This window comes from Quercus suber, unplaced genomic scaffold (assembly GCF_002906115.3).
Source record: "Quercus suber isolate HL8 unplaced genomic scaffold, Cork oak 2.0 scaffold_520, whole genome shotgun sequence".
In the NCBI taxonomy this organism is placed as follows: domain Eukaryota; kingdom Viridiplantae; phylum Streptophyta; class Magnoliopsida; order Fagales; family Fagaceae; genus Quercus; species Quercus suber.
The window spans coordinates 314,864-332,875 of NW_027069969.1; the positions used below are offsets into that span (position 1 = coordinate 314,864).

General features: G+C 35.1%; 2 protein-coding genes across 2 annotated transcripts; both read left to right on the forward strand.

The window, feature by feature from the left end:
- Window positions 1–215: 215 nt before the first annotated feature.
- On the forward strand, window positions 216–12,412 carry LOC112001685 (rhomboid-like protein 20). Its single transcript, XM_024033862.2, has 8 exons — window positions 216–439; window positions 576–676; window positions 3,863–4,003; window positions 6,309–6,375; window positions 9,533–9,684; window positions 9,811–9,912; window positions 10,327–10,449; window positions 11,869–12,412. The coding sequence occupies exons 1-8, from the start codon at window positions 415–417 to the stop codon at window positions 12,034–12,036; spliced, it is 879 nt and encodes a 292-aa protein (XP_023889630.1). The 5' UTR covers window positions 216–414; the 3' UTR covers window positions 12,037–12,412.
- Window positions 12,413–16,588: 4,176 nt separating this feature from the next.
- LOC112001668 (uncharacterized) lies at window positions 16,589–17,794 on the forward strand. Its single transcript, XM_024033843.1, has one exon. It carries the CDS (start codon window positions 16,589–16,591, stop codon window positions 17,792–17,794), a length of 1,206 nt encoding a protein of 401 aa, XP_023889611.1.
- Window positions 17,795–18,012: the final 218 nt, after the last annotated feature.

Genomic DNA, 18,012 nt, shown 5'->3' on the forward strand with positions numbered 1-18,012 from the left:
TAAGAAATAATAAAACAAATACTGATTTGGTATTACTTAAATATATTATACTTTCTCATACGGACGAGTCGTACTAAGTTTCCTGAGTCCTGAGTTTCCTGAAAAGTCGGGGTTGCCCTTTCCCAACATAATTTATTGTAGATATATATATATATATATATAAACAACCTCCTTGAAATTAAAGAAAAAAAATTTCAAAAAAAAGAAAGAAAGAAAGAAAATTTAGAAAAGTAAGAAGAGAGAGAGAGAGAGATAGTTCCATTTCCAAATAAACAGAAAAGAAATCGAAGCCCAAAAAAAAAGGGGTTGTAAAAGGAAGTCGTCTGACTCGTCTCTAGCTTCTTCTTTTCTCTCTCTCTCTCTCTCTCTCTCTCTTTCTTGTGGTGATCATTGAGAAGAAAGAAGAAGAAGAAGATGAACGGTGGTCCATCTGGTTTCAGTGAGTACAATACAAATTTTTTTCTCTCGCTCTCTCTTTGTTTTCCCATTAATATTACATTACAAGCAATACCCTTTTCTCTATTCCTCTCTAATTTTCAAAACATTTATGGGTTTTCTCTTTTGGGTTGTTGCAGACAATGCTCCTGTTACAAGAGCCTTCATTATTGCTTCTGCCCTCTTCACCGTCTTCTTTGGGATCCAAGGCCGTTCTGCTAAACTCGGTTTATCATATTTGGTACTCTTTTTTTTCTAATTTTTTATTTGTATCTTTTGTTTGTGATTTAATTTTTAGTGTTCATATAATTTTCGATCAATTTATAGCCTTTTCTGATGTAATTGTAAGTGGGTTTATTTTCTTTTTTCTTTTTCTTTTGTTTTTCTAGTAGTAGTTTGAATTGGGGATTATAGATTGTGTATCCTTTGTTGTTGTATGTGAAATGATGATATTTGGCTCTTAAAGTTGTAGTTTTTAATCTTATTTTTGATGTTTTATAATGTGGGCCGTTTTTATCTTTCATTACCATAAAACAGAAATGATTTTTAGCATATGTACTATTGCTTTTCAGGTGAGATTGTAAATGGGGTTTGTACTTTTCTGTAGAAATAGCTAAATTGAGGTTGACTTACTGTTATGGTTCTAAATGCATGGCCAATCGTGTTTTGAACTTGTTTCTGATGTGGGTTATAGTTACTTTTTTTTTTAATCATCATTAGAAACCTCTTAAACTGATGTACTGTTGCTTTTAGCATGTGATTGGAGATGGGGTTTCTGTTGTTGAGTTTTGAAGTCCAGTTTTTTCATTTCTATCATTTGAGGTTTTAGTGATGCACTATTGCGTTTCTGGTTGGGATTAAGGATTTTGTTAGTCTGAGTAGGGATGGCTTAATTTGAGACCAGTTTTTTTCCCTGATTGGAAAGTGGCTTCTTTGTTTTTAGATTCTTGGATGGGGATTAAAACTCTAATTCTGACTTATTGTTTCCCTTTTTTGTAATGATATTATGCTCATGATATTCTTCAGTGGTCCGTTGTTTCTGATCTTTAGTGTATTAGTTATAACAGGGACAAATTCCAAGGAAAGACTGATTTACCTCATTATCATTGATGCATTAATGGCTGTTATTAGTAGGGATGGTGTGTATGTGGGGTGACCCATGGGTCAAGTTTGTGCAAAGGCCTTGGGAGGGTTGGGGTTGTTTGGATGTGGAGAGGCCAATGAGTTCTAGCTCCTATGGTACCTCTTACTCTTGAAGGTGAAGGGTGAGGTAATGGGTTGAAGACCCTATCAGGTGCATGTGAAACTTACTACATAAGAAAAGGTGCAGACATGGAGAGTTTGATTCGAAGAATTTGTTTCTTTATTTGTTCCTCTTGGGGATAATGAAATATTTTGTAACTTTGTATTTTGGTATGTCACGAGGCTTAACTTTGGAATCCCAAATTTTTGTAAGCAATCCAAGATAAGAATTAGAGCCTGTTGCTTCTTTACTTGATCTTTTGTGCAATCATCTTCAAGTGGAGGAGAGGATAAAACATGTTGAATGTTAATTTGTAATGGGAATTTTTTGGTTTTCTATTTTTTTGACCCTCTGAGAGGGTCTAGTGATGTATACTAGTGTAGTGTTTCATAGGAAGAGTTTCTAGAGTGCAATGGTCCCACATAACATTTTTTTCGGGATTGTTGCTTTGTTATGATATTAATTGTAGAAATCCTCATCAAGAGAACATTTGTGTTGTTTGTGCAAAACTAGTGTGGCGGACAAGTGATTGTCTCTTGCTATAGGTACAGTGATGACTGATGATGGTAGATGTGTGATTGCTAGTGTTATCCTTTTGGGGCTGAATAGATGATGCCTAAGGCGGTTGTGTTTTTTGATAAGTAAAGAAGCATTTTATTGAAAGAAGACACTTCAGGTACATGTATGCCTAAGTCAGTTGTTGAGCTGCTTTCATTTTGGAAAGGAAGGCTTAGCCATCATAATGTAGGATTTGGAATGCTGGTTTGCCTTAGCTTGTGGGCTATTTAGGGGGAAATAAATAGTTCAGTTTTCAAAGTTATATCATTTAACTCTATGTATAGAAATTGTTGTATGATTAGATGAACTCTAGGTGCTATATTCTTTTTTAGATTTTCATGTTCGTTAAATTTTAAATTTACTTCTAGGACCTTTGTACACTTCCCATGTACATGAATTATATTACTGTTCCCCCGATTAACTCATAAATAAATTTCATTATTTGATACAATAGAAGTTTTAGTGCATTCAGAAAAGTGTCACATGATTGGCTTTTGATGTTTCATCTATATAGGTGTTGGCAAATGTCTTACTGTTGATGTGGCTAGAATCCTTCTTATAATATTCCCTTACTATACAGCTTATCATATTTTAGATTAATGAAGATCTCAGAAAATATGATAATTTTTTGATTGGAGTCAGATTAGGCAGTGTTCATTTGGTAGTTTTCAAATGTTAGTAATGTAGTAATTATTATAGCCCATGTGGTATAGGCCCAAGTTCCATATGTTTGACTTTCTTATTGTTCATTTTTCCTTGCCCTGATGGAATTTGAAATGTAATGGCTTGAAATTCGATGGAGCTTGTTCAATGATAGGATAAATGCTTTCTTTTTCTTCAAAAGGATGACTATTGTACTTCATGGTTGGTAAATAAAAAGCACTGCTGCTTGGTGGTTTATAAGTCAAATTATATATACAGGAATATCTGTACTACATACATACGTCTATACTGGCATAGTTAGACATGTATGCATGACGTCCCATGCATGCATTTTCTTATAGTTGCCTTGTCACAAGAAACTGGAAAAGTTTCTGAAACAGCATGACATTAGTGAATTTCTGGGCATGTAAAAGAGTCATATTTATTCATAAATTACAAACTCAAGAAAGAGTATGTGTGTAGTGTATCATTTATCTAATATGCAATAATAAGTTTGCTTTTGTTCATATATAAATTTTTACATCTGCTTCCTCACAACTTATAATTGATGTTTTAGTTTTCCCCATGGCATTGTTTGCCATAGGAGATTATTTTCCAGATATTCTCTAATTCATGAATTATTTTTTTTATTATTTTTAAAATTTTTTTTTTTTATGTAAGAGATAGATAGACAGATACATGAATAAACAAAAAGATATATACAATATTTGAAGAGGCATTTCCAAAGCTTTCCTGTAAAATATCTTCCCATGTAGTAACTCCCTAAACATTATATTTCATGTGCTGGCTGTTTTTCTAGTGAGCCACATTAAATATGCACTTGTAATGGAGCACTGTATGTGAACATTAGTAACCTTAAAGTCAGATATGATTACATTTTTTTTCTCCTCTTCTTGAAAGGTGCCCTAAACTCAACTTTACTATGAGTAAGCATTTGTGTAAATCATTCTATCTTAATGGCAGGATATTTTTGGGAAGCTTCGCATTTGGAAGTTAATTGCATCAGTTTTTGCCTTTTCATCTACACCAGAATTGTTGTTTGGACTCTACTTGCTATACTATTTCAGGGTCTTTGAGAGGCAGATAGGTTCCAATAAGTACTCAGTGAGTAAACATCTAGCTTAAATTACTTATGAGCTCAAATTTAATACTTATGTATTATTATTATATATGTATTTTGCAGAAATTATATCACACATTCTGAATTTCCACTATGATGCAAATTTCTAAGGATGTAGGCAAGGGAATTTTTTTTTTCAAAGCATTTTTACGAAGCTCACCATTCTTATCTGATTATTTTTCCTTGTTCCTGCTCAATTTGGTTGGGCCTTAGCAAATTATAATTATTTGCATTTTGTTGGGCAGTATAACTGCATTATCTGGCTCAATAGAATCATGCCTAAGTGTAGAAAATATTGGGGGAAAGGCTTCATTGTTGTTGTAAGGGGTTTGGTTATAATTATGAAAAAAAGGGTTTGGTCTTCTTATAATACAAGATTAAGATACTGGCATACCGCAACACAACTATTCTTTATTGTAAATAAAATTGCTTTGTGCTTGTTAGTTCCTTCTAGAACTCTAGGCTTTGGTTTCTTAAACACCCTACCTTCTCAGAAACTTAGATTCCAATGGCTATTGAAGTAATTTGTGTCTTATTGTGCTTTTGACTGCATTAGTTGGTATTAGAGAGAAGAAGATCCATCACTTTGTGACAAAGTAGATGGTAAAAGTTGATAGAGATCAAACTCCAACTGCAGCGGGTTGATGTTGTGGCTTGATGAATTGGAAGCTCTTATGGAGATTTTGGAGGTTAAAAATGAGTCTTTGGACATACCGAAGGTGGCCTTGGGAATGAAATTTAAAATTTAGAAAAATAAAACTCCTTGCGTATTGTTGCCCATAGAGAAATGAAAATTAAGGTTTAGAGAAAGAAAACTCCTTGCATTATGTTGGATTTGTAGAACATGCAGCAAGAGATGAATTGGAAGATGAACAAGTTGAAGGATTGTTCTGTGGATAGGGGTTCTCCACCGAGCTATGATATCTACTCTCATGATGATGATGATATAGTGGAGGTAAAATTTTCACTGTTACAGTCAAGAAACTATCCAAGAATGTGATGAAAATCAAGTGTTTGATGAAATTCCTGAGTGCTCAATTTTGTGACGATTGATTCTTTCACCTGGAAAGGTGTGTCCGTTAATAATTCTTCTATTGTCATAGAATTGAATTGTGAGAACTTTGACTTTCCTGGGAATGAAGAAGTGATGTACGATCAAGTTTGGGAAGGCATTATAGCTTGGGAATTAATGTGAAAAATTGTAAGGCAAAAGTGATGTTGTTCCAGACATGGTAAAAATTCAATGCTAGTTTTTCTAAATTTTCTTTGCACACATCCCATATATTCAAATAAAGAGAAATATGTTGATTTTTCAGCAATATAGAAGATTATTACAAATGCACATGGGCAAAGGAGCAAATTGTTCTTTTGTGTGGGGCATCATAGAGCAAAAGGCTGGAATGTATTATTTTGGATTCTAGTAGACCTTGGAAAGTTGAAGACAAATGCATGGATGATTTTATCCAATTCCGGGAAGAACACATGCGGGACAAGATCTGGGGAAAAAAAAATCTTTGTTTACTGATATTGTTCACAAATACTATGGAGAAAGCTTTAGCACTACTATCTCAACCTTGTCTATTTTAGATTGTTCAAGAAATTGAGTTGCATTATATGTTTTTACCATATATGAGGATTAGTCTAAATCAAGGGTCTTTATTGATTGTTTCTAGGGTTTTAGGATTTGGTTTCTTATAAATATAAGATTATGTAAGACTACTATTCTGCATTGTCAATAATTTTTTTTTTGGCCTGTTAGTTCCTACAAGAATTCTAGTGTTTTCAGCATCCTATAGAAGTTTTTAGTTTGTTTTCCTCTAAAAAACTTGGGTTTGAATTCGACAAAAATCCCTGCTTTATAATGCTCCCATTTACATTACTTACGCTTTCCTACATGGGTTTGGAACATGCAACAGATGATCATGAGCTTAACATCACAGGGGTAACATTTATTGGATACTCTGTGCTTCTCCTTTTTAGTTTTTCAGGTCTGTGTTTTTATAATCTAAGAAACTTAACTCTGGTAAATGGTAACAAATTTAAATGGAAGTTTCTTTAATTTGATTAACTGTGTTTATACGTTCTTTTATGTCTGGCATTTCTTAGTAAAGTTATATTCATTCATGTACACTTATTATGTGTTAATCCTTCAATTTTTCAATTATCAAACAGTGGAAACAGAGAAGGAAAAAGAAGATAAATAAATAAGAAAGATTAATCTTCTTCACTTTGGAATGCTAATAACTTTTAGCCTTTTTGTTTCTAAAATTTGTCTGCCCCATTATACAGGTCTTTATCTTGTTCTCTGTAATAGCTTCATTACTCTTTGAGGTCCTTGCTCTGGCACTTCTTAAAGGTACTTGTTGTTCTATACTTCTAGATTATGTTTTTTATTTTTCTTAAATTTCTTCTTTTCATTAATCTCTGTGTTTTTTTATATCTTCTAGTCATCTTTTTTATAATTATCTTGCCTTTTGGTTCTTAGTTACCTTTGTTATCCTGCTTACTTTACTACATTTACCAAGTGTCTTGGATTTATTTTATTTTCAAAAGAGACTGGCTTTTTTTTATCAAATAATTAGTACATAATCTCATAGAAAATATATTTACTTGATTGGTAAGCTTACAACAAATCTTGTGCGTTTTGAATGCACATTATTTCCCTCCATGTTTACTTATGGGAGGAGGTGTCATTTGAGCTAGAGCTCATTGTCATCTCATCGAAAATATATAACAACCGCAAAGCGTAAATAATGCTTTACCTCATGGCAAAGCAAGATAAATCTTTCAAAGCAAGGTACTTGGCGTTGTTGAAGAGAAGTACAGCAGTGGAATTTGAAAGGCAATTCATCCATGTCTTATGTGGTGTGTGCGGAGAGAGTGAAATACCTAGACTTGTGAGGGTTTGTTAAAAATAATTTTTGGAGTTAAAAGCTCCTATTTCTTCAATCTTAATGTTTGGATGGACGCCACTAGTAAGTTTATTTTCTAATTGCTAGAGTTTGTCGAGTTCTTGGATTTTAGTAAGTAGTTATTGCATTTTTTTGTGGCATATATGATGCCATTCAACAGATTTAAATTTTAAAAATCTATAGTTAGTACATGATGTTGTGTCATTTAACATCACTTACCATAAATTATCGTCCCCCATTTTGTGGAATGAGATTTATATGATAGGCACTTTACATGAAACGTTTCCAGTTTATTTTAAAGCAAAATGGAGAGGATCCTAGTCCCGCACATACTACAGTTGTGCCTTTTGTTGGAACTTTTTATTCAAAGTTTATTTAATTACAGGGACAAAGAGCAGAGAAAATTCTGTTGTACCATAGTAATAAAGGCGTTTTCTCACTACATGAGTATGAATAAATGAATAAAAGGTGGAGAAACACTTTCTTGAAGGAAGAGAGTCAAAAAATCTGTTTTGTCTTTGTTTTTTTGTTTGTTGTTTTGTAGGTAATAACAACATTTATTAAGAAGAAACAAATGTACACAAGAGGAATCTAAGAAGTATTCGGGCTATATACCTGAAGACTCCTATTAAAATTACATGAAAAGAGAATCTATAAAATCAAGTTGCCCTTAGTACGTGTCCTGTGTGCTTTATAAATTTGCTTTCAATGAAGTTTTTCACTTATCATATATATATATATATATATATAAAACTATAAAATCAAGTAGCATAGGTGGTCTACTGAGATCCAGTGAGAACCAATATAATAATGATCCTAGGAAGTTAGATTTAATCCCCTTTATAGATGCTCCTTAATCTTCAAATGTCTGCCTATTCCTCTTTCTCCAAATATGCCACTTTAAGCAAACAGGAACTACATTCCATACTTCATTTCAGAAAGCTATGGACAATGTCACCAACCTTGAAGCAGATCTTTCACTGTCTTAGGCATTATCCAATTCACTCCAAATACTAGAAAAACAAAGTTTCATAATTCTATTGCCACTGGACTATGAAGCAGCAAGAGATTCACGGATTCCTTGCTGTTCGTGCACGTAACACACATATTTGCTAGCATCATACCCCTCTTCTCTAAGTTGTCGTTGGTGAGAACTTTCACTAAGTCATAGACAGAAGTATTTGTTTGTTCTCTGAATAGATAGCTGTTGAATCTCTAGTCTAGAAACCATGAGAAGGCCATTCCTTTTAAGTATTTCTTCTCAAGAAGCAGCATGGTTCCAATGATAAGAATGGAAATTTTTTCCTTGGGAACTTCTAGAATATGGTCCCTGCAACTAGAGGTGTAGAATTAACTACACGTCACCTTCCCATCTGTCTTAGCAACCAGCTTGTTTCACCTTGGCCAGAATTATTACCAGAAGTTGCTTGAGTATGATGATAGGTGCCATATAGAGAATTCGTGAGAATTGATTATATGAATGTTGTACTTGTGTGAAGATGTTGCTCTTATGGGATGGAGAGGGCAGGCAATTCTTATGATTGTACTTATAAAAAAAAAATTCTTATGATTGTACTTATATATTGAAGCTCAACCGAATAATTTAACATAAGTTTAGGAACCTATCTTTGTTTTAGCTCGAAGATCTGAGTGCTAATATGGAGAGGTATGTAGATTCCCAAGGATGCTGATCACTGCAGAAAATTTAAATGGTAAAATGGCTATGATGTTAGCACAATAATGATTGTATGAAGGCATGGGCAGCTTTGATTTATAAATGGGTATATGAAGGACTAAATTAGTACTTACATTAAAAAAAAAAAAATGAAGGACTAAATAAGTAAGTACTAATATTTTCAAGTTTCTAGTGCTTTATAGGACAAGTATGAATTGAAGGTGTTTCAATGATCATGGGTTTAGCAATACACTCATGGTCATTGTGGTGCCAATGGAAGCATGATAACCTGCATTGTGTTTGTTGGGCTCGTAATCATGTACAATTTTATGCTTTTGATAGTTCACTTGTGTGGGATGGGGAAATGAATGGACTTAAATGGATTTTTAAGGGATATTCAATATATTCTCATCTTTAGGTGTTTTGTGGGAAGTAATGGAATGGTTAGGAGGGAAATCTCCATTCTATCTGTTCCCCTATATGCACTAATCCCAAAAGTGGGCAGAATGACCCATTCCTCTTATTGGTTGAGGAGAAATTACATTTTTATTCTCATTTCTTTAAAAAATAAAAAATAAAAAATAACAGACATAATAGTAAAAGTATACATGTACTTCCTTTCCTTCTTTTATGAACTCCCACAAATGCAGCAAAAGATTACCTTGCTACTTTTTCCATTCCTTAATAAATTCCCAAATACAGATGTGGTATAAATTGTGGTTGCTAGAGTTTACTCACATTTATATATGGGATTCAAGGAAAAAATATTGAGCTTAACTTTGTTTACTTATTATATACCCTAATTCATATCATCGTTTCCAGTATTTTCTTTCTTTTCCCCCAAAATTCTGCTCAGTAGGTCATGCATTCTGCGGTTACAGTAATGGCACTAAAATAACCACTACTCTTTTTTTTTTGGTATGCAGATCCTGCTGTGAACCTGGTCACTTCTGGACCTTATGGTCTTATATTTGCGTCATTTGTACCATTTTTCCTTGATATTCCAGTTTCGACATGGTTTCGTGTATTTGGTGTTCGCTTCTCTGACAAGTCTTTCATCTATTTGGCTGGTCTTCAGGTAAAAAGTGACTATGGTTTATATAATACAGTTTATGGTGCAAGCTAGACCATGTGAAATTCTTTTAACAAATTTGGCCTCCTTATCTTCAGCTGCTAAAATCTAATTTTAATTTCTGTCTTGTAGCTTCTTTTATCGTCGTGGAAAAGATCTATCTTGCCAGGGATATGTGGGATCCTAGCTGGTTCATTGTATCGTTTGAATGTCTTTCGTATTCGCAAGGCGAAGGTTATTTATCAATGTTACATTTGAAAATAAAAGATGTTTATTTCTTTTGTTCCTTTCTGCTATAATAATATTCAACATGTTTAGCTGATAACTAGGTATTCTGTTCAAACATTTCATAAGTGCTTCCTTGCAGCTGTGAACTTCGTGTGAGGTATCTTAGTTGCTCTCTTGAGAGTGAATTATAAGAGTGAAATGATACAAACATCTTAGATGGAACTTTTTCCTACATATGCAGACACATTTCACTTACAAATAGTGCTATATGAGTGAAATCTTTTTCCCTCACTTCTGAATCTGTTTCTTTCATCTTTAAATAAAGAATTGTTTAACTTACATATCTTATTCACATAGGTTGCAATTGCTACAGCTCAGGTTGAAATTAATTAAAGTCAAATGTGTGCATATCTTTTACAGTTCCCAGAGTTTGTTACTTCATTTTTTTCGCGGCTACCTTGGCCAACCACAGGGAGTCCACCTTCAGCACCAACTAGGAATATTGTAGGAAATGTACCATCCTATGCAGGTCGCCAAGTGGAGGCAAGTGTTTTTCTTAATGCTTTTATTCAAATCTTCCATTGCCTTTAAAAAAAAAAAAAAAATTATTATTTTTTAAGGAGTTAGAATGGATGTAACTAGCATGCTATGGCAATTTTTGCTTATCTAATATGTTGATTGCAAAAAAGTGTTTTACATCCTTTTTTTTGTTTGTTTTTTGCTAAGTAAATTTTTTTAATTGCTAACTACACAAATCAAGTGGGCCTTAGACCCATGATCTCACCCGCTACCTTGCTCTTACAGGGGAAGTAGGTGCCATTTGAGTTGGAGCTTACTAGGAAGTGTTTTTAACATCCTAACTACCCATTATTGACTGAACTAGTTTTTGCTCTCAGGGGTCTGTACTCTAAAATTGGTTTAAAGGCCATATTGTCTTAATCCATTTAGAGGCATTAAATCTTTTTTTCTTTGTTATGGATGCATTCATCAAGCATTTATATGATCAGAAAGATAGATTTTTCAGCCTGTCAGTTTGCTTTCATACATTATGTCTAAACTAGAAGGGAATGGATGTGACATGGGATTAAAACTGATTCAATGTTGGTTTTAAGTTCGCAGTGAAATACTAAGTTTTCTGTCCTGAAGTTTGAATTGTTTGACACTTATTTTGTTCTGAAGTCTGAATTGTTAGAAGGGCTACCAAAGTTGATGTAATACATTGACAAGGATCTCAGCACCTTGGATGTTTGAATCATAATTCTTTCAGGAAAGAACTTATTATTCCTTATCATTATCTTTAATTCTTTACTGATTTATAATCTTAGATGAAAAGTTACCTATCAAAAAAAAATTTCTTAGATGAAAAGGAGTATTTTAGACTTCCGTGAAGCCCCGCCTACAGCCTTTGGGACTTCAACTGAACCTCATTCTTTGTGGAAGCTTTTGATGAGCAAATATCAATTTGAACCGTAATGGCATAATCGACTTGTTAGCTAATGGATGGTGCCATGGACCAGCCCAGAAATCTCAAGGGCTTGGGCTTCAAGTTTGGTCCCATAGGGCCAGGCTGAGCCAATCTTTATTGGCCCGAATTTACTAAGGGCCAGTCCTAGGTTCAAGCCTCAATGCCCAACCTGGCAGGCCCATGGACACCCTACTCGTGTATAATAAAAAAGCCTAAACAACACAGCTGAGAAAAGGTCAGGTAGGGAGCCCCTGGTCATCTCTAAAAGCTCTTGGAGGACTATGTCTAAACTTTTTAAAGACATTTTTCTATCTTGGTAAGGTGACACACCCTGCGTGATGGAATCTGTGACAATATTTTGGTCATACTCATCTGATTTCTCTTAAAATTGATTTATAAAAATATATGCTACAGGTGTGAAGGTTCTTTCATTACTAGTATTCTTTTTTAGCATCATTGGTTGATAGAGAATAACTTATTTCCTCTTTTGGTTTCAGAGAAACTATCCTTCTTCCATGCCATCTGCAATAGAGCCACCCGAGGACTCCATTGCTACACTTGTTTCCATGGGCTTTGATAGGAACTCAGCCCGACAGGCTCTTGTGCATGCTAGAAATGACATCAATGTGGCAACAAACATTCTTCTTGAAGCGCAGTCACACTAATTTTAGAGAAATTGTTCTGTCAAAGGAAACCTAGATTGTTTCAAAATCAGACACAGAATCTTATCCAATGCGGACATGCTGGCCAAACAAATTTGCCCAATCTGGTGACAGGATTGATATGTTTAAGAGAAATCCAGTCAAGGCATTTGGAATATCATTCTTAAGGTTTCTCTCGTCATCTTCTTGTTTTCTTTTTTCTTTGTTAATTTCTTTTTGTTCCCCTTTCATTTTGTTTGTAGCTATCAGTTTAAGTTGAGTATCATACATTGAGGACAGAATTAGGAGCATGTAAAATTGTTCACTCCATATTGAGGACATGCATATCCCATTTAATAGAAAAGATATGTATGAGCCATATATAGCTCTGCTTACCTTTGATAGGGTCCCTTCACTCTCTCTCTCCTCTCTGTCTCTCTCTCCATGATATGAAATTGTTATATTATAATAATACAGCTGTGTTTGCATAGTTCTAAGGAAAAATCCTCTCTACCCCGATCTACCCCCTTCATGTGGGAGAAGATGTTTGGAAAAGAGAAATATAATGAAGTGAGAAAAGGTGTGGTTTGACAAATAATCTAAAACTACGTTTCGACTCTCTAAACATACCAAGGGGGCAGCAGGAACAATGTCAGAAAATGGATATGATTGCTATGAAACTGCATGCAATCTATGATACATGGTAAGAGAAAAGGTTTTGGTCATTACTTGTGAGCAAAAGATTGTGAAATTTTTTCCGCCAAAACCACAGGCAGACATCAGCGTGCATATTGCTTAGAGTTGGCTGTCAGGTTGATAATTGTCAATCAAAAATTCACCCATGGGGGTTGCTGGATGAATGAGACAGGAAAACAAGAGGGTTTTGGAACTTTTAAACTGTAATGTGCAAAGTAACCTTTTTGGCTTTTTGGAAGGATGCCTTACTATATTTTGGTTTTTGCATCATATTGTAGAACAGGTGCATTTCCTGAAATTTGTTGCGAAGTGTAGCACAGTAATACTGGCATGCGGCCAGAGCACAAATTCTTGTCATCAACTAAGCAGAAAATGATGTGTATGTTATTTTGTGTGACCATATTCTTTATGAATTGCCCCTAAGCTTTTGAAAATGGAAGAGTTTAAACCATTCACTTATCGAAGCTACACATTTCTAAGGTCCCATGTGAAACCCGTAAGTCACCAGGGTTAGAAGTACAAAAAGAATACAGTTAAGTTGGAAATGAATTCCTTCAATTTTTTGAGAATAAATGGTAAATGAATTCCTCTTGACGTTAGTTCCTCTCATTTGTTTACAAAAAGTTGCTTTGATGCTGCACTTCCCATCTATAATGGTCCGTTTGAATTAAGAGAGAATGAGGGAGAGTAAAGTAGAGTATATTTAGCTCAAAATTAGTCAATTTTCAGCTAATTTTACTCTATTTTCTTCCACTCCCTCTCCTTCTCTCCTCAATCCAAACAGGCCCTAAGTAATAACTGCTCCCGTGCCTCTGACTTGCTTCTCTTCCAAATCAAACTTCACATATAAATTAATTTTGTGCCACCCTTGCGGAGGCAGGTTCCATGATCCATGCATTTGGTCTAGTATGCTGGAGCTACTGTGGGCTTTTCACCTCTAGCCAGAATTCTTCCATACGTTCATCTACTAGTGTCTCAGCTATGAGTTTCACCCGCTAGTTTCCAAATCTGTTAAGTTTCACATTTTCAGAAAAAATTTATTCCAATTTAATCTGTTAAATTCTTTCAATTTTTATTTAAATGTAAGACATGTGGCATTTAAAAATTAAAATAAATGTCACGTGTTGCATATTTAGCAAAAAAATGTGAGGGAACTGAAATATTCAATTGGAAGGAATCTTTTCCTCAAATTTTCCGAGCCACGGCAAAGAGCATTTTCCAACTCCTTGCCACATCCCAAACTAGCCTTTTGCAATACGTCTGGTGTGGGTAATCCATGAGGCTCCTACTTCTAGCTAGTTATCCATATTTGGCTATGGACAATGCTAGAGCACAACATTGTTTAGTGGAGAGTATTGCATACATTGTATCATAACATAAAATTGTATGTATAGTACGATACATAAATGTGGCATTGGAATAGTTTTTTTTTTTTTTGGGTTAATATTTGTGTTTTTATTTGAATTTAACAAGTTGTTAGACTTGTGTTTAATACAAAATTATTAGGTTACTTAATTGAGCCTAATAAAATAACATGTCCATAGGGTTCTCTCTCTCTCTCTCTCATACAAAATTTATACACTTGATACTTCACTTTCAAATTTGCGATTTTCTTTTCTAAACTATGAATAAAGTATTAAATGATAGTATAATTACTTTTATTTTGTCATTATTGTTATAATTCTAAGAAGCTAATAAAATGCCAAGAAGAAATATTTTTTAAAAATTATTAAAATATAAAAACAAGAAAATATAGTAAATGTTGATGATGATGAGGAAAATTTAAATGAAGAAATAAATTTGTTGAATGATAAATATGATAATAACATTGACTTAGATAGAGTTGGTTAGGTAAGGTGATGAAAAGAAATTATTATTTTGGGTCATATATCATGTGTGGGGCCCGTAGGCCTGATAGCCTCGGCCCATCATATAGCAAGCCCAAGGCCCATGCCGAGGAGCACAAGCTATTTCTGAGAGAGAGGGGGAGAGCCTATTTACCTGAATCCACGCCGAGGATACCTCGTCCTCGGCCTGACAAAGGTGATTTTAGAGAGTGGCTAACCCTAAAGTAAGCTGTCACTCTCGCATTTAATGCACTCAACTAACCCTCCTGGCCGCATTAATGAGGAGGTAACCCCTTAGCAGGATAACGTTGGTTAGAGTGAGCCACTTGAGTACCGATAAGGCCTCTGATGGGATGGACGACCAGAAGAAAGGCGAATAGACGATCAACAGATGGAAGCAAGAGATAGGAAGATAAAAACTATAAAAGAAAAGCTAGTAAAGCAAAGAGGGGGGGGAGAAAGATGGGAGCCTCCTCGGCCGCAGGCCGAGGAGCATTCCCCCATTTGAAAGAAAACACTTAGCCATTTTTCATAAGATAAGTTTGGGCATGGTGATCGACGGCCAGCACCTAAGCCTGTCAGCCCACTCTCTATAAATTTATTGTTTGGGATTATTGGGCTGAAAACCCAACACTCAATTCAAATTGAGCCCCTACATCATGTATTATCAGTTTTGAGTTTAGTCAATTTGAATATATATGTTATAACTTATAATGTTTATTCAATTTATTTAGTTAGTTTTGTTAAATATTACTACATATGAGATGATTAAATTAGTCATGAGTTGAATATGTTTTGAATTTATAATGAATATACTCTTTATATATATTTATAACTTATTTATAAATTTTATTAGGTATTTATAGATTTTATTATACACGATTTAAAAAAAAAAAAAAAAGAAGCTGATTGACGATACGTACGATATGATAATAAGGCTTATTTAACCAAGTGGTGTTACTGTTACCCTTTTTTTCATCAAAAAATGGTATATAGGTCTTTATACAGATCATTTTTCTAAGTAATACTATAACATAAGGTGGGTGCCAGTGTGCCATGCACCCGCCTGAGTCTTTTTTCTTCTTTTTTTTGATGACGCAAACAGTGGGCACCCAATGACATTACATGGTTTGTTGCTATTTAAAGGTGAAAACCCTACCCTTAAGGAAAATGAAAACCCAACCCTGAAGGAAAATGCTGAGATCACCTAAAATGATGACATAACTTTGTGCTATTTTTGGTGGTCCTAGCACAATTACTCAACCCTAAAATACTTTCCCAAACCATCTCATTCCAATTGCTCTTTAGGTTTCACTCCACTTATCCACGCACAGACACATGCTGCAATTAATAATACAGCAGGCTAAGGCTTAGCTCCAGATCGGTTTGAATTTCTTGTCGATCGATCGTAATATCGGCACTTGGAGCTACTGATAGTGATCGGTTTTGTTTTGTTGCTTTCATCGTCAAAACACAGAGTGACAGTAGTGACTCATTCAATTCCGTCGATCATGAGGTCACTAACTACTTCACTCGCTTTCGCCTTAATATTCTGCTGCACTCTTCCTACAGTATTCAGCTTTATTTATGATTTCATTGAACTCCTATACTCGGTTGAGGGTATCAGAAGGAGCATGGTGATTGGGGGTGTTCTTATCATACCTGGAATAATTACATGTGGCTTCTATATAAGCAGTATCAACCCTTATACGAGTAGACTTTTATTTTTATTACTCTTAATAATCTGCTGTTTTACTTTTACTTTGATCTCGACGAGTCTGTACGGAGAAATTACCTCGCTTTTCACTTGGGGGTTGTTGTCAATGACAATGGGTGGGTATGTTCTTCTTCCATTATTATGTAACTCATCACTTATACCTATAAATACGTTCTTCTTCAATTATTGTTTTATCCCCATCACTCACCGTCGCCGTAATGGGATTTGTTTAAGGTTCACCGGTATTCCTTTGGTAATTTCGATGATCTCGACAGCTCTGATCCTAGGCATGTCCCCGGCTTTGCGTTGTGAAACGATGTCGTCCATTGTGCCTCTTTTTGTAATAGTCCAATTTTCAACTACAAGTTTTTGTTCTTTTTATACAACCGTGGATATTGGGTTAGAGTCGTCAGACTCCATTTACTGGTCCCATCTTCCCCCAGATCTTGCTCGTGAAATTGTAAATCGAATGACTACTTTCAAAGATTATATAGCGGCTATAGGGGTTAACCAAGATTGGCGATCTGCACGTTCGAGCATCAGTAGAGGACCTCAGCTTCCTCTCCCTGTGCTGATGCTTTCCGAGCCACTATTAACTGACATGCGAACTTTATTTAGCCTCTATGACCACAGTCGTCATCTATTACAACTATCTGAAGTCCGCGGAAAACGTATTTGGGGATCTCAACATGGCTGGGTTGTAACCTTGGGCCCTCGTTATGTAACCCAACTTGTGCACCTTATAAAAGGAAACCGAATTAATCTTCCACAAATTCAAAGACTGGCTCCTCGAGAAGAGTGGTTTTGCCTTGTACACAAATTCATTCTTCTAAAGGACCCTACCGATGAGTCAACATTCCTTGTCATCGCAATTTTTGGCCCTATGAATAGTTTGGCTTTTACTAGAGCTGCTTTGAACAGAAGAGGAGAAGGTGAGTGGGTTGTTGTTGCCAATCCAGAGAATTTGAAATTCAAGGATGTTGCACGTTTTAATGATCAAATATATGCACTTTGTGACAATGGCAAGCTGGTTTGCTTTGAACCTGATGCTCCTTTGGAAGATATGGTCCAAGTTATTGCTGACCATCCACAAGATGTAGGGGAACACCGAAAAATATATTTGGTGGAGTCATTGGGAAATCTTTATGCTGTTTTTCGTAACGGATTTCTTATTCCTTCAGGGAGGAGGCATGAGACTACATCTTTTTTTGTCTACAAGTTCAACTTCAATGCATCAGCTTGGGAGGAAGTGACACACTTGGAAGGTCATGCTTTTTTTGTTGGTGACAGCAACTCCTTCTCCAGTCACTTTCCTACAAGCATTATCCCTAGCAGAAGTGATTGCATCTACTTTACCGATGACCATTGGGTTTGGCGAAGGTTCCCTAGGATGGCATATGGAGGCCATGATGTGGGACTGTTTGACATGGCAACCAGGGATATCCTACCCCTGAAATTTGGTGAGGACAAACCTCGTTTCTATTCTCGACCTATTTTTGTTACGCGTAATGACAAACTTTAGTTGACTTTGTTTTCTCTAATACCCTTTGCATAGTTGAAAGAAATGGGTAGAAGTGGTGTTTAGACTTATTTGGTGGCCAAATACAATTTGGTATATATTCTGGTTTGTATGCACATACAAACTAATTTCTAGGATATTTATGCTTGTGATGCTGTGATTTAAGTTACTGTGAATCTATTTATCTTTTGTTCTGGATTATTTGAAAAACAAAATCTGAA